The sequence below is a fragment of the Ochotona princeps genome, chromosome 15 (genome assembly GCF_030435755.1).
Source record: "Ochotona princeps isolate mOchPri1 chromosome 15, mOchPri1.hap1, whole genome shotgun sequence".
Classification (NCBI taxonomy): Eukaryota; Metazoa; Chordata; class Mammalia; order Lagomorpha; family Ochotonidae; genus Ochotona; species Ochotona princeps.
This window is the reverse complement of record NC_080846.1, coordinates 7,357,618-7,371,564: the sequence shown is the minus strand read 5'-3', so window position 1 is coordinate 7,371,564 and position 13,947 is coordinate 7,357,618. Positions and strand designations below refer to the sequence as shown.

General features: G+C 56.6%; 1 protein-coding gene across 1 annotated transcript; it reads right to left on the bottom strand.

Moving 5' to 3' along the window:
- Window positions 1-1,293: 1,293 nt before the first annotated feature.
- IFT27 (intraflagellar transport 27) lies at window positions 1,294-12,760 on the bottom strand. Its single transcript, XM_004589542.3, has 7 exons — window positions 12,170-12,760; window positions 9,972-10,051; window positions 9,554-9,613; window positions 7,893-7,952; window positions 6,242-6,359; window positions 5,299-5,408; window positions 1,294-1,521 (listed from the first exon to the last, which is right to left on the bottom strand). The coding sequence occupies exons 1-7, from the start codon at window positions 12,201-12,203 to the stop codon at window positions 1,423-1,425; spliced, it is 561 nt and encodes a 186-aa protein (XP_004589599.1). The 5' UTR covers window positions 12,204-12,760; the 3' UTR covers window positions 1,294-1,422.
- Between the last annotated feature and the right edge of the window lie 1,187 nt (window positions 12,761-13,947).

Below are 13,947 nucleotides of genomic sequence, written 5' to 3'. Positions count from 1 at the left end.
TCACGGAGTGGTCACCACTGAGACCTCCCACAGACAGGGAACAGCAGGTGGGGCGTCCACAGTGAAGGGGTTTGGCCTTAACTTCCCGGGTCCTCTTTTGGAAGTGATCTACTTGGTGTCATCTTTGTCTGCAGCTGTGGGCCCCAGGAACCCATTCCAGAGTGACCAGAATGGCACTAGCTCTGGACGCCATTGGTGGTTTCCTGTGGGCCTTCTCGACAGCATGCTATTGGTGGAGCAACCCTGTGGTCAGATTGGCTCGGTGGAGGAGGACCAGGGAAAAGAGGATGCGGGGGCCCGATGCGTGTCTACTTACCCTGCACATCTGCCGGTTCACTTCTTACAGTGACGGTGATGGGCAGCCCAGCCTTCACCTGACTCCACCTGCTCCCGGCCTGGCTTCGTAGGAGGTAGACGTGAAGACAGCGGCTGGGAGCTGGCTCCTGGGATTAATCCCTCATGTGGGCTCTGCCCCCGTCAGCCGGACCGACTTCCTTGTCTCTGGATCAACATCACATGTGTGATGTGATGAGCTCATGTGGAGCTGTGGTGGTTCGACACGGGAAGCAGCCATTTTCAGGATGGTCACTTGGGCTGGGGCAAAGCCAAGCTACCCCAAGCTGGTGTCCCTCTGCATGTCAGAGGATGGGGTGGCTGATGAGACCCACAGGAGCCCTGGGGCTGCAGGAAGCCCTGAGCCCTGGTGGGGTGTGGGGATGGAGGCGAGAGGGTCTTGGGTATCAGATGTAAAAAACAGGCAGGCAGCTCTGTAGGGCTTTAATCAGGTCAGGGAAATGATAAAATTGTTTTAGGAAGACCAATCTGGCAGTGGAGGCAGCATGGCAAAGAGTCCAGCTCAGTGCAAACAAGGCCGGTTGTCCTGGGTTCCTGACAGCCAAAAGGAGAGGCTGGGTCCTTCCCCAGCAGCCATCAGGCCTGACCGGCAGAGGGCACTGTATAGTCGGGGACAGCAGCCACCTCTGAGGAACTCTAGGCAGGCAGGAGAAGGCAACAAAACCCTGTCCAAAAGTTCAGGACGATGCCCCGGCTGCAGCTCAGGCACTCCAAGTCCAGCTCTCGCACTGCGGCAGGTCTTAAGGGTTTGGGGTTCCCTGCAGAAGCGCCTTTGGGGAGCCCTCGTGCACCTAGCCCACCACAGAGCCAGCCACCACACAGGGAAGCCACCTGGTTCCAAGTGGGGCTCTTGGGATTGCTGCATAACAGGCAGCATCACAGCAGCCCAAGGGCAACACGGAACTGGCCCAGCCAAGGAGAAGAGCCACTGCTTCCTGCGGGTTGTGCTTGTTTTTATTGACAGCTGTCAGGATGCTCTGTGAATGCAGGAGGGGATTCCGGCTTCTTGCACTTCTGAGGAGCCAGAGCTCCTTGGTGGGGTTCAGGACGGCACCACACCTCAGGGTCTTACACCAGCGTCCGGAAAACCTCCACCTTCTCCCGGTACAGGCGGTGGAACTGCTGGGCCAGGCAGTGGAAGGGGGCATCAGAGTTCTCCATGTCCTTCTGCATGATAATGAGAAAAGTATAGTTGTTTTAAGCATCATCGGAGGCTCAGGTGTTTGGGTCTCTGAATGGAGTTTCTGGGTTCTGCTTTCAGTCTGATCTAGACCCGGTATCAGAGGGTGGAAGAGTTCTCTGCTTCTCAAAGGAACCAACCCATCATTTTACAGGATTTGTTTATTTATTTGAAAGGCAGAATGACAGAGAGTTTCCATTTGCTGGTTCACACTGCCCCCCCAAGAGCTACAATTGCCAGGATGAGCCAGGTATAAACTAGAAACCAGGGACTCCAACTGGGTCTCCCGCGTGGGTCCAAGCACTTAAACCACCATCTGCTGCCTTTCCGGGTGCGTTGGCAGGGAGCTGAGTCAGAAGTGGAACAGCCAGGACATGAATCGGCACTCTTATAAGGAAGCAGTGGCTTAATTTGCAGTGCCACAACATTAGCCTCCATAGAACAACCTGGGGAGTGGGCGGGGGGAAGGCAAAAGCAGGTGTCGGGCGTATGACCTAGTGATCACACCCCTGGTTGACACCTGTAACCCAGACATTACGGGGGTGAAGGAGCAGGTGTTTCCTTCAGTCTCTCTGCCTTTCAAATAAAATGAAAACAAATAAACAAACAAAAGAATCAGAAAGCACATGCTGCCCTGGGCCAGCTTGAGAGGGGCTCTCCTGGGGCCCGGAGGGGGACTCCTGTCCTGACCACTGGAGCAGGGTCAGTGCCAGCCTGACTACGGCAGAACACCCCCACCCCCAGGTGGTGCAGCCCACCTGCCCCTCCCCTTTCTCTCCTGGCTGCCAAAGAAGGCGTGCGTTCAAATCCAGCTTGAAAACATTTGTCCCCTAGGGCTGGATGGTTTATCCAAACAAGTTAAGAGCTTTCTGTGATTGCGAGGGATGTAAGGACTTCCTGTTGTCTGAGAGAGACCAGAAGTGAACGCACTTGCCCCACCTGTGCATGCGCAGGGCAAAGCCTGCACCCAGACACCTCAGCCACTGCAGGCAATGTTTGTGGGAGGACACCAGGCTCCCCGGGCACATAAAGTCACCTGGACTTGCCAGCTGGGGAATCCCAAGACTTGGGAAATGGCCGACCAGGATAAGCACGTGGGCTGGGCTCATGACTGCCACGGACCCACAGACTGGGGCTCTGCAGGGGGACGTCACTGGGAGCCACACAGCCGCTAGGGCCTAGGCAGCACTGACGTCAAGCAGTGGCAGGGTTCCCCCATGGGAAGGGTGGCTACTACCAACCGGGAAACAAACAAGGCCTCCGCAGCACGCACGCCTGGATTTCCAATTGGATTCAGAGGGTCCCCAAAGACTCAACAAAATCGGAAGTTCAAGGGCTGATACTGCAGTGTCGCAAGTTAAATCTCCATGTGTAGCAGCACCATCCCAGATGGGCACTGGTTGGAGTCCCGGCTGCTCCACTTCCCATCCAGCTCCCTGCTGCTGTGCCTGGGAAAGCAGCAGAGGATGGCTCAATCGCTGCGGCCCCTGCATGCATGTGGGAGACTTGGAAGAAGCTCCTGGCTTTGGATCAACCTAGCTCCATGGCAGCCATTTGGGAAGTGAACTGGCAGGTGGAAGATCACTGTTTCTCTTTCAAACATTTTTTTGTTTGAAGTAAGGAATGCAATGCCTGGGAGCTTCAACAGACACCCCAGGGTGTGCCTGGAAGATGGAAATTGAGCTCTTCCTGCAGTGTTCATGAGGTGTCAATGGCAGCAGCCTTGGGATGCTCAGCATCATCTGCCGGCCCCAGGTCCAAGGTTCCTGGCAGGCCAGGCTTCAGTCCGCTCCTGCTTCTGTGTCTACTTGTGCAATTAGGGACTAGCGATGCTTTCCTCAGTCGCTTTGTGATCTGACCCAGCAGTGGCTGCCTGGTGACGTGTGCAAAATGCCCGGCATCCACTTGGACCTCAACCAGTGCCAGTCCCTCTCTCCCAGCTGCCTGGGAGGGAGTCGCTTCCCAATCTTGTCCAACTCCCCAAGGGGGTGAACAATGTTGTTGCAAATGTGTGTTTAAAGAAATGAGTGTTTTTTTTTTCTTTTTGTGCAGAGGGGTGGAGGTACTATCTTGGTCTGAGCATGTCAAGAGATCGAGGGGGTGCTGGGAAGGGAAAAGGCTCACCAGGGTGCTGAGGCCACAGCTGCTGAGTGGAGGGAGGAGGGGGGGCGCCAGGCATAATGCCAGACCTTGGCTGCGGCTCAGACAGCACTGGGTTCTGTTTCGTTTTTAATCACAGTTTTCTTCAGCCAGCTGCCAGGGGTGCTGCTGCTAGACCAACTCAGGGGGTGGGGGTGGGGCAAGTCAACCAGCACGGTGAATGCAGGGACTGCATGCAAACCTCCTCCAGCATCGCTTCCCCCCAACCACTCTGACCCCCGGGTGCCTTCACCACGCAGGCTGCTGGTTTGGGGCAGTTCCTATGCTGCGCTGGGTTTTAAACAGCTGAGTTCTGTCCAGAGTTCCGGGAAACTCTGGCCGCAAGCCTGGGGTGGAGATTCAGGGGACAAGTTCACAGATGGGGGACACAGAGACCTTGCTCAGGGCCTTCGGCTCGGAGGGGTGCTACGGAAAGGAACCCCTCTCTGTGGGAAAAGCTCTTGAATTAGAACTTGGTTCATTCAGCATCTGTGATAATTGGACCACAGGCAAGGGGGACATTTAACTCTTTGGCAGCCGTGAATACAAGCATTCAGTAAACACTAGTATGAATGAGATCACTAGGGTGAACATTCAGGCTTCCTAAAACACTCCCATGCAGCAGGGTCTCTACCCAGTGTTCAGTGTCACTGTCGTCTGTCTTGGTCTCGCATTTACCATCAAGGAAGGCTCTGTTTTATCACTCTCACTTTGCAGGGCAGGGGGCTGAGGAGGGAGAGGCTGAGGGCCACACCCTGGGTCCCCCAGTGGGCTCTCTACCAGCCACAGGAGGACAGCGCATGATCATGGCTCCTGCACAGATGTGGATGCTGGGCATCTGTGCCAACAGGTATGGTAGAATTTGAGCAGAAGATGACCTCTGGGATATGGGGGACCAAAGAGGTAGGTGTGGCAGCCCTGAATCCCCTGGTTCTGCTGAGATGGTCATTTCTAGGCTGCACCTGCAGAGCTGACTTCATGCAGAATATGGGCACATGCAGCCCAGGTCACCTGACTGCACCTGGCCCTGGGGAGGTTGGGACTGCCATGCTCACACACACAGGTTGGGGGTGCCCAACAGCCCATCCTGATCTACTGTGTTCAAGGTGCCGCTCCAGGTGGGGGTAGGGGAGGCATGTGGTAGCCTGGAGTCCCCCTGTGGGCTACAGCCAAGCAGGGATGAGAAGTTGGAGACCCCAGCCCTGGCTACACCTGTCACTGTCACCTTGCCCCCCCCATGCAGGGTATTTTAGTTCTTCAACACTGGGGCCTGTGGGGCTGACTCCTGGTTCACGGCATTTGACTATGAGGATCGATCAGACCAAGGCTCCACAACACCACCACAACTCACAGGATCCCGTGCAAGCCACGAGGGTGGTGCTCCTGGAACATGAGAGGCTCACGATTGAGGAATGGTTCCTCCCAGGGCTGCCTGGCTCATCTGCCTGCTGCAATGCATGAGCAACTCCAGCTATACGGAGCCAAAATCTGGGCTAAGGACGCCAACGCCAGTCCTGGATTAGTGTCTGCGGCTGTGGTGGCAGAAGCACTGGGTGCCTATGAGGTTACAAGGAGGCTGGCTCCAGCCCCTGTGACAGCATGAGCAAGCAAGTGGGCATACTTACCACCGATGTTTCCAAACATTCTAGGCCTTGGCTCAGCGCCCACTCTTGGGCCTGGGCCGAATCCACTGCTCGTCTGCTGGCCAGGTCCGTCTTATTCCCCACCAAAACACCTGCTCCAAGAAACATCCAGAACATAAGGCTTTTAGCTGGGGCAGTCTGGAGGGGACAGTGACAGCTGGTGAAGTCAGAGTAGTGTCACAAATTTCTGAGGGATGAGAAGCATCTTATGAGAGGCTCCCTGGCTTGAGTGGTGGGGATCTCTCGTGCTGTCCCCCAGGTGGGGGATGGTCACAGACTGTAGATGGGCTTTATTTCAACATGATCTTATTTTTTTTTTTTAAATCTCTGGCTGTCACTTGCACCTGTGTCTCCCGACTCCATAAGGTGGTTAAGTGTGCGTGAGCATTAGTGACAATTCCTGGCTCGTGGAGTGAACTGTAACATGGTCACTAATGCTAATCTGAGCCCCAGGCCCCGAGACAGGGACCTGCAGGTGACTGAGCTCAGTTCCAGGCTTGCATTGGCCACAGTTAATTTCTGAGTCTGTCCCTGGAAGATGCTCTCCCTGGTTTCTGACAAGGAGAATTTGTTGATTTCACACAGGGATGAGGAAAAACACAATAGATTGAAAGCTTCCAGAGGTGACAAGATGTGACTGCTAAGTGTACCCCACATGCTGTGGGTGACGGGGAGATCCTCGCTGGGCTGGCCTTCTTCTGTGAGTGCCCCCCAGTGACCCCACTGGGTAGGCATCACCCCATTTTGCAGGTATGGGGACGTGTGGCATCCTACGGGGATGTCGGGTGACCTCTAAGGGCCGAGCCCCTGTACCAGCAAGGCCACCAGAGGCCACAGCCCAAGTGCCCAGGCTGGCACCTGCAGACACTCTGGCAGTGTGCCCCTGTGCCCTGCAGCTGAGGGACGGTGGCTGCTGGGCTCTTACCTGGAAGAGAGCCGCCCGGAGCTTGCGCACGTGCCTTCTCCAGCCACCGGCTACAGCTATGGAAGGACTGCTCATTGGTTATGTCATAGACCAGGCAGAGAACGTTGGGGCTCTCCCACTGTGGGAGACAATGTTGGGGGGCACTGATCAGTCACACGCAGGGGACACTGAGGCTGGGGGGAGAACCGGGCCCTCCCAGGGCAGGGCTGTGGGGTGGAGGGGCCCCAGAGAGCTCTAAAAGAGAAGCAAGTGGGAAACAGCTACAGGCCTGGGCTATGTGCCCCTGTGCCGCCTGTACAACATGTCTTCTTTGCAGGGGCTGGCGCTGCACAGTCCCCGTGTGGAGCCGAGGCGCCTGAGCTCCTAGGGGAGCCCCTGGTTGTCACAACCACCGCATGCACCTGCCGTTTGGGAGAGCTATTCCTCTCTCCTGCTCTGTAAGTTTGTTTATCCTTTTTCTCTCCTTGCTGGGAGCCTGGGAGCTGGCTTTTCAAAACCACAGAGGATACTCTATGCTACTCTTGCAGTGTTGGCATCAGCCCTACTCTATGCCATGCCAGCATGCTCTATGCCATCCCTAGCGATCAGGCCTGCACTCGCAGGGGGCTGATGGCTTCAAGTGCGGCCTGCCACAGGCACTCTCACGCTGGTGTCCCCTGCACAGGGGGCATTGAGACCTATCCACACTGCAAGGCATGAAGGAGGATGCTTTTCTGTTTCTCCAGTGGTCTTGTCAAGGCTAGCCCACAACATACTGGAGATACTGCCCCCTTCCCACTGGCCTCAACCTCAGGGCCATGTCAGTTTCTGTGAGCCCTTCAGGCCTCCACACCACAGAACAAACTGACTTCCCCCTACATGCATGCAGGCGACACCTTGGTGGGCTTGCAACTCAGGAATCCTTCAATTCTGGGCCGTGCCCAGCAGAGCCCACATGAGACTGGTGTCAGGCAGCAGGCAGAGTAGGAGGGTCCAGAGTTGGGGTCAGCAGGAGTGGGGAAGTGGATGGGAGGGCGACATGTGATCCTAACTCGCTCACACACTCCTTGCCTTCCACAGGGCTGGGTAGCAGCCAGTGCCACACCACGCACCTGATAGTTTGGTTTAGGAGATCTCAATGAGTTGGAAAATTAAGCATCACCACTACCACCACCACCAGACGCCTCGTCTTAGACAACAAAAAGCAGCAGTGAGGTTCCCATGAAAACACCACCTTCTTGGAGAGGCAGGGCAGGGCTCTGCAGCGCTCCAGTTGGCTCATCAGCTCACTGACCCAGATCTGCAAAGCAGCCACATGGCAAGGTGCACTGAGCTGCACGCGGGTATGACAAGCTGGGGTAGCAGCAGGGGCCTCGCCTGGAGCAGCCCCTGGGGAGCTCACCCCCACTCAACCTGAGAAGCCCTGGTGCCAGCTCCCCACCCTGCCCTCCGCCAAGGTTGAAGCCTCATCTCAGATCCCCCTAAGCAGGTCCCAAGAGAGAAGGACACAGCAGTATCGGCCCAGGAGGCTGGAAGGATGGAGGACAGGGCTTGCAGTGTGGGGTTCCGGTCTGACAGCGCCCCTTTCAGGAATTTCGCCCCAGTGGCGTCAGTACACAAGCGGTGGGAGGTGGAGGAAATGGCGGTCAGGAGTGAGGGCCGGGCTACTTGCCAGCTTGTCCAGCATGTCAGAAAACAGCTCCTTGCCGGCAGAGTCGAAAATGAAGAGTTCCTAGAACAGGAAAGATACATGTTGGTGCTTGACAGCATCCACAATGTGCAGTGGCCTGGAGCAGGTCAGGGGCCATCCGCTGGTCTTGGTTGGGAAACGACACAAACACATCACAGGCCCATCTGCCTCCAGGCGCGAGGAAGGCAAAGGGCGGAGGAAGGAGCCCAGCATCCCCCAAGTGCGACTTGGGCCTCCTCCTCCGGTCTCCTCCTTGGGTACAGAAGCACCAGTGACCAGCTGACCATCCACAGGCCGGCACAGAAGCCTAAGCAGACTGCCCAAAAGGTCATGTGCACTTGGTCCATCAAATCGATTTTCAAATCCTAGAACAATGCTGGACCTAAAGGAGGTCACAAAGGTGGCCTGGGGAAGTTGTACAAAGTGGGCCAGGCTGTGGTGGTTCTGGGCTGTCCACAGTGCAATGTGGATGGAGATCTAAGGGTGACCTTTCCTGACCAGTTCCCCACTTTGCCCAGCCTGGGACAGGAAGCCCCCCTCCCTCTGGGACAAAAGTCACCCACAGGCTCCGACCCCAGCACAGGAACCTGAACAACCATCCTAGCTTCTCCCACCGCATCAGGTGCACCTGGGACTTCTTTTTTGATCATGGATTTATTTTATTATATACATATGTATATATATAATATGTAATTATATATACATCATTTTTTTTTTACTTCTTTGAAAGATACAATCAGAGAGAGACAGACATTTTCCATCTCCTAGTTCACTCTGCAAATGCTGCCCACAAAGCCAGGAGCCCAGAACTCAATCCAGAGCCCTTACGTGTAAGGAAGGGGACTCGGCTATTTGGGACCATCAGCTGCTGCCTCCCAGAGCTTGCACTAGCAGGAAGCTGGATTGGAAACCATGCCATGGCCAAACCCAGGCACTCTGCAATGGGATGTGGCATTCCAAGAGGCATCTTATCCTGTACCAAATGCCAGCACCCGCCATGGACCTCTTTAAGATCTGGTCAAAGAGGCCTGCATCATAGCACAGTTAAATTTCCATCTGCAATACTGGCATCCCATAAGGGCATAGGCTTGGGTCCTGGCTGCTCCACTTCTAACCCAGTTTCCTGCTAATGCACCTGGGAAAGCAGCTGAAGACACCCCAAGTGCTTGGACCACTGTCCCCATGTGGGATGCCCAGTTGAAGCTCCTGGCTCCTGGCTTTCGCCGGGCCCAACCCTGGCCACTGTGGCCATTTGGAGAGTGAACTAGCCAATGGAGGATCTCACTCTCCCTATCTCTCTCCTTTCTTTCTGAAGCTCTGCTTTTCAAATAAATCTTTTTGCTTGTTTTGTTTTTTAATGAATCGACAAATTTTTTTAAAGAGCCTTCTTTCATGTCAAGCATGCCTAAAGTTCATGTTTTGCCACTCAGTTGGAGGGTTTCTTGGACCCCCGTTGAACCCTGATATCACTAATAAGAACAGCTTAACTGTTGAAGGTTCCCTGCATCCCCGATACTGTTCCCAGGTGCTCCTGCAGGAACAAGGCCAGGACAAGTCCTCCCACTGCAGCCTTCCTAGGGCAAGGAGCCCCCAGGCCCGCCCAGAGCAGCCCTGAGCTCCCTGAGGTCAAGGTCACCACTCACCACACTGTCGCCCGTGTCAGGAACTGGCACCGTCTTCACCACCAAGTCCACCCCCGTTGTCTGCCAAGAACACCGAGAGGGCATGAGCAATGGGAGGGGAACCCGAAAGGTGTGTGTGTGTGTGACAGGGAGAGTGATGGGCAGCCCATTTTCTGGGGCAGGGGGCTCCTCTCCAGCCCAGGAGTTTGTATTCAGGACCTACTTTTGGTATAGTGCAGAAGCTCCTAGTGAGTAAGCTGGGTATCTGGTGCCCACCTAGTGCACCTGGCAGCCTGTTTGGCAGGGCCCCCCTGCCCTGCCCTACCCTGTGGTCAGGGGCCCTGTGAGCAATTCCTTGTGGGGCTTCTTGGGATATTCTGTGGTGGCTCCCAATTCACCCTTGCTCCGCTCCCAACCTTGGCTTTTCCCGTAGTCTCACCAGAGTGTAGTTCTTCTGGAAGTGGGCCCCATCGCTGCGGAAGATCTGGGCTAGCGCTGTCTTGCCCACAGTTGAGTCTCCTGGAAGTCAGGGCAGAGGGCGACTGAATCCTCATCAGACTTGAGACCCCCCCTCCCCAGGCCACGAGTCAGGCCTTCATGGACATCACCCTGGGCCTCACTTGGGCCCGGAGCTGAGGGTGCGGGCAGGACAACGGCTTGTTTTCAAAATCTGGGGGGTGGGGGGGCAACACTTGGTGCAGTGGCTAAGCGACTGCCAGGCCGGTCCTCTAGTCCTACCTGCTCCACTTCTGATCCAGCTTCCTGCCGACATGCACCCCAGCGGGCAGCAGGTGACAGCCGACTCTAGTAGTTGGCTCTCTGCCACCCAGGAAGGAGACTGCGTTCCAGGCTCCTGGCCCTGGCCATCCCCTCACTGTCGCACTCTGCCTTCCACTTTTCCACTTCACCTCTGCTTCCGCTTGTTCCCACTTGTATAATGTTCTCCCTGGAAGCCAAGCACGTGACGGCTCGTGGCATTTTGCTTTAATTCCTAAGGTGTTAGAGTCTTGCTTTGTCTCTGTTCCTGCAAGCAAGGGAAGTAGCGGGTCCCAGTCACATCCTCCCAGCCCTACTTCCCTACGCAGTGGGTCTCTGCCATCCCTAATGGAGGGTCAGAGAAGTGAGGCACTCCCGCAGGCACTGGTAACCCTACCCACAGGCCCTACTCTCTGCAGTGGGGCCCACTGGATGGCATCATCCTCTGGGCAGAGACAGCTTTCCTTCTGTACCCCCTGCCCGCAACCATCCTCCTGACTCCGTGTCTGCACCTGCGTCCCGCAGGAAAGGGGGTTCTCCCTGTGTGTGAATGTCTCCACCCATCTGCTCCAGTTTGTCCCTGAGGTCTCTCTCCCGACTACCAAGCACTGGCACCAGCTCCTGCACAACACCTCTGAGGAGGCACGGAGCACGGGCGGGGGAAGCCACTGAGAAACACATTTGCAGAGTAACAACATGCGAATTCAAGGAGCAGCAACTGAGAGCTTCGGCAGCAATGCTGGCAGCTGTGAGGAAAGAGCGGGCTGATCCCGGAGCAGGACCAGAGAGGGTCACGCCAGGGGGCTGTCCATGACCCTGTAACTGCCAAGTCCAAGGTCTATTCTTAAGTTCTCCTCCTTCTTGACAGGCCCCTGCAGCCTGAATCCTGCCTGCCTCAAGGCTGGCCAGGCTTTCCTGGGCCTCCCATGTGTGGACACGCTCCTGAGTCTGTGCTCAGCCTTCTGCGCCCCACACTTTGTGGTGACCTTGACCCTCATGGCTTTCCTCCCCAGCCTGATGTTCCCAGCATCCCTGGTGCCTTGGCTCAGTCAGGCTCCAGCCATGCTACGGGGTCTCAGCAGTTCTGCCTGTCACTCTGTGCATGGCTCCACTCCACCCTGTGACCTCCCTGTTCCCAAGCTCAACTGGCCCTCCAGTGTCACACTTCCCTCTCTCACATCCTCTGCTGCATCTCAAAGCCAGGCTCTCTGCCCACACATGGCTGTCCCTGTCCCTAAGCACGCCTCCTGTTCCCTGCCATGCCTGATGGGCTCTGCCGAGGGCTGTGCTGGACGCTCATGGCAATAGGATCCCCACCACCTTCATGGGAGACCTGGATGGCACAGCCTTGGCTAGCGCGGCCACCTGGGGAGTGAACCAGATGATGGAAGACCTTTCTGTCTCTCCTCTCTGTAACTGTGGCTTTCAAATAAAAATAAATCTTACAGAAAAATAAAAAAGGATTTTGGAGCTGGGCCTGTTAGGATGAGGGGAGGGTTGGTACAGTCCAGGCACCTGTTCTTCCGAGGGTGCAGAGGAGGATGCCACCTGCTTGCTGGTTCTGGGAGTCTTTAATGGGCAGCAATCACGTGACTGGGATTGTTCCGGGTGACCCCCATCTTTGTGTCCTCCGCAAGTGGAACTGTGCACTCCCTTTGAGCCTTCAGGCTCTGCACGTGGGTGGGTCGTAGGTACCTGAGCTGGAACTTCCCCCCCCCCCCAAGTGAAGACTTTGCAAAGGCCCGGCGAGCAGGGGAGTCCCAGGCAGCACCCTGGGTTTGGCAAGGCGCCTTCTAACTCCGACCCAGCCAGGTAGCGGGGACCACACAATGGGGTGATCAGCCACGGTGGGAAGTCGCCTTGGGGAAACAGGACACTCACCTGCCAGGATGCATTTGGCGGCCAGCTTCACCATGGTGACAGCCCCCGACCACCACCCCTGAGGGCCTCGGAGGGGCAGGCGGCTGCTGGAGTCGCTGGGGCCCTGGGCAGGCCTGGGAAGGGGAGATGGGGGAGCTGCTCTCTGTGAGAGCAGTGGGGATGGGGCGAGATGGGGCCCGGGATCGCCTGGGCGGATATCTGGAGGGCAGATCTCGGACACTGGGGTTGGGGTGCGGGATGCAGGAGGGCTCCAGGTGGGGCCCAGCTCAAGGCTTCAGAAATGGCCTAGAAAAGTGCGAGCAAAGCGACTCAGCCCCTGGGCGTCCAAAGCAACGCGCCCAAAGCGTTGGCCCAGTTACCATCCGCTGCTCATGGCTGATTCTCGATTGGCTGATAAGAACGGTCCCACCTCCGTTGGCTCAGAGACCCAGTGAGAGGAGGGGGCGGGACTGACACGCTCCTTTTGCGAGACAATTTGTAGCTATATCTGCTTTTCCATTTCCTCCTGTTTGACGAATGGTTCTAAGTTTTGTCAATCATCTTCATCTCCCGCCCTCTCTCCTCCGGAGCTTCCCGGGGAAAACAACTCCAACCTCAAGTAGTCAGCGAGACAATAAACGAAGCTTTCTGATTGGTCAAAGACTGGCTCGGCCCATCTTTGAGAGGAATGGGGACTCGCGACACACCCCTGTTCTCCTGGAAATGGGTTCGCCCTCAAAGGGGGGCCGGGCTCCGTCTGGAGCGGCGCCCGCGCAGTAGAAGCTAGAAGCTTCCTGTGCGCGCAGGATTTCGGGGTGTCCTGTGCGGGTCCCAGGTTGTGGGGAGCATGGCTTCAGGAGCACCGCTGCATGCAGTCCTGGCCCTGTATCCCCAGAAGAAACGTGACTTTAAAAACCCACACGGTTTGAAACTCAGCACGAGAACGTGCCCTCGCGCCAGCGGGGGAGACCCCGAAACTTTGTGGTGCGCGGGTGCATCCTGGGGCTGCAAGTGACCCCCTCCTCTAGGTCCGGGTCTGTCCTGCCTGTGGCCTGGGAGCACGGCAGGGGTCCCAGCCGGGGGGTGGGGGGAGGATGCCTCAACTCCTTGCCTGGGTGGGTACTCGCGACCGAGCACCCCAGCACTCACAGCCCACCCCAAGTGCCCTGCCACCAGGTCAGTGGTGTGTGCCTATCCCAGCCCTGAATCCAGGGTAAGACAATGCCGGCGATCTGGAATTCTCTTCCCTCAGGGTTCAGTCTTGGTGTTGGTGGTTGACACCCATCCCTCCTGCTGTTCGTGCAGTTGTCTCCCTCACCCAGGGGGTAGTGAGCAGAAAGCTCTGGTCTTCTGTCCCCTTATTTATTTATATATTTGCTTACTTAAGATCTCTTAGCTACTGGTTCACTGCCCAAGTGCTTGCCTGTAGGCAGAAGCTGGGAACCTGGAGTTCCATCCAGACCTCCTGTGTCCAGGTGCAGGGACGCTGCTGTGTGGCCAGGAGGCTGTGTGCAGGAAGCTGGCCAGGAGCTCAAACACAGTGGGCTGCGGTGGCCAACACTAACGTTTTGACACCCTGCTTGCGGGTCAGCCTTCCTCCGGGTCATCGTTCACTGTAGTAACCCGCTTCTTCCCTTAAACGACCAAATAAGGGCAAACGTGACACCCAAGGTGGTGAGGCTGGCAAGTGGCAGAGCTGGGAGTTTGAACAGTGGTCAACCCCAACCCCACTGGGGTTCCAACCTTGCCCCTGGGAAGTTCCCAGCCCTGGGGGCGGGAGTCTGGGAAGGTACAGCATG

What these genes read in the sequence shown, in the direction of transcription:
- IFT27 (XM_004589542.3), bottom strand. Translation starts at nt 12,203, where the DNA reads ATGGTGAAGCTGGCCGCCAAATGCATCCTGGCAG. An exon ending in CGCCAAATGCATCCTGGCAG is followed by an intron (nt 10,052 to 12,169) that starts GTGAGTGTCCTG and finishes CCTGACTTCCAG; the next exon opens with GAGACTCAACTGTGGGCAAG. An exon ending in CTGACACGGGCGACAGTGTG is followed by an intron (nt 7,953 to 9,553) that starts GTGAGTGGTGAC and finishes TTCCTGTTCTAG; the next exon opens with GAACTCTTCATTTTCGACTC.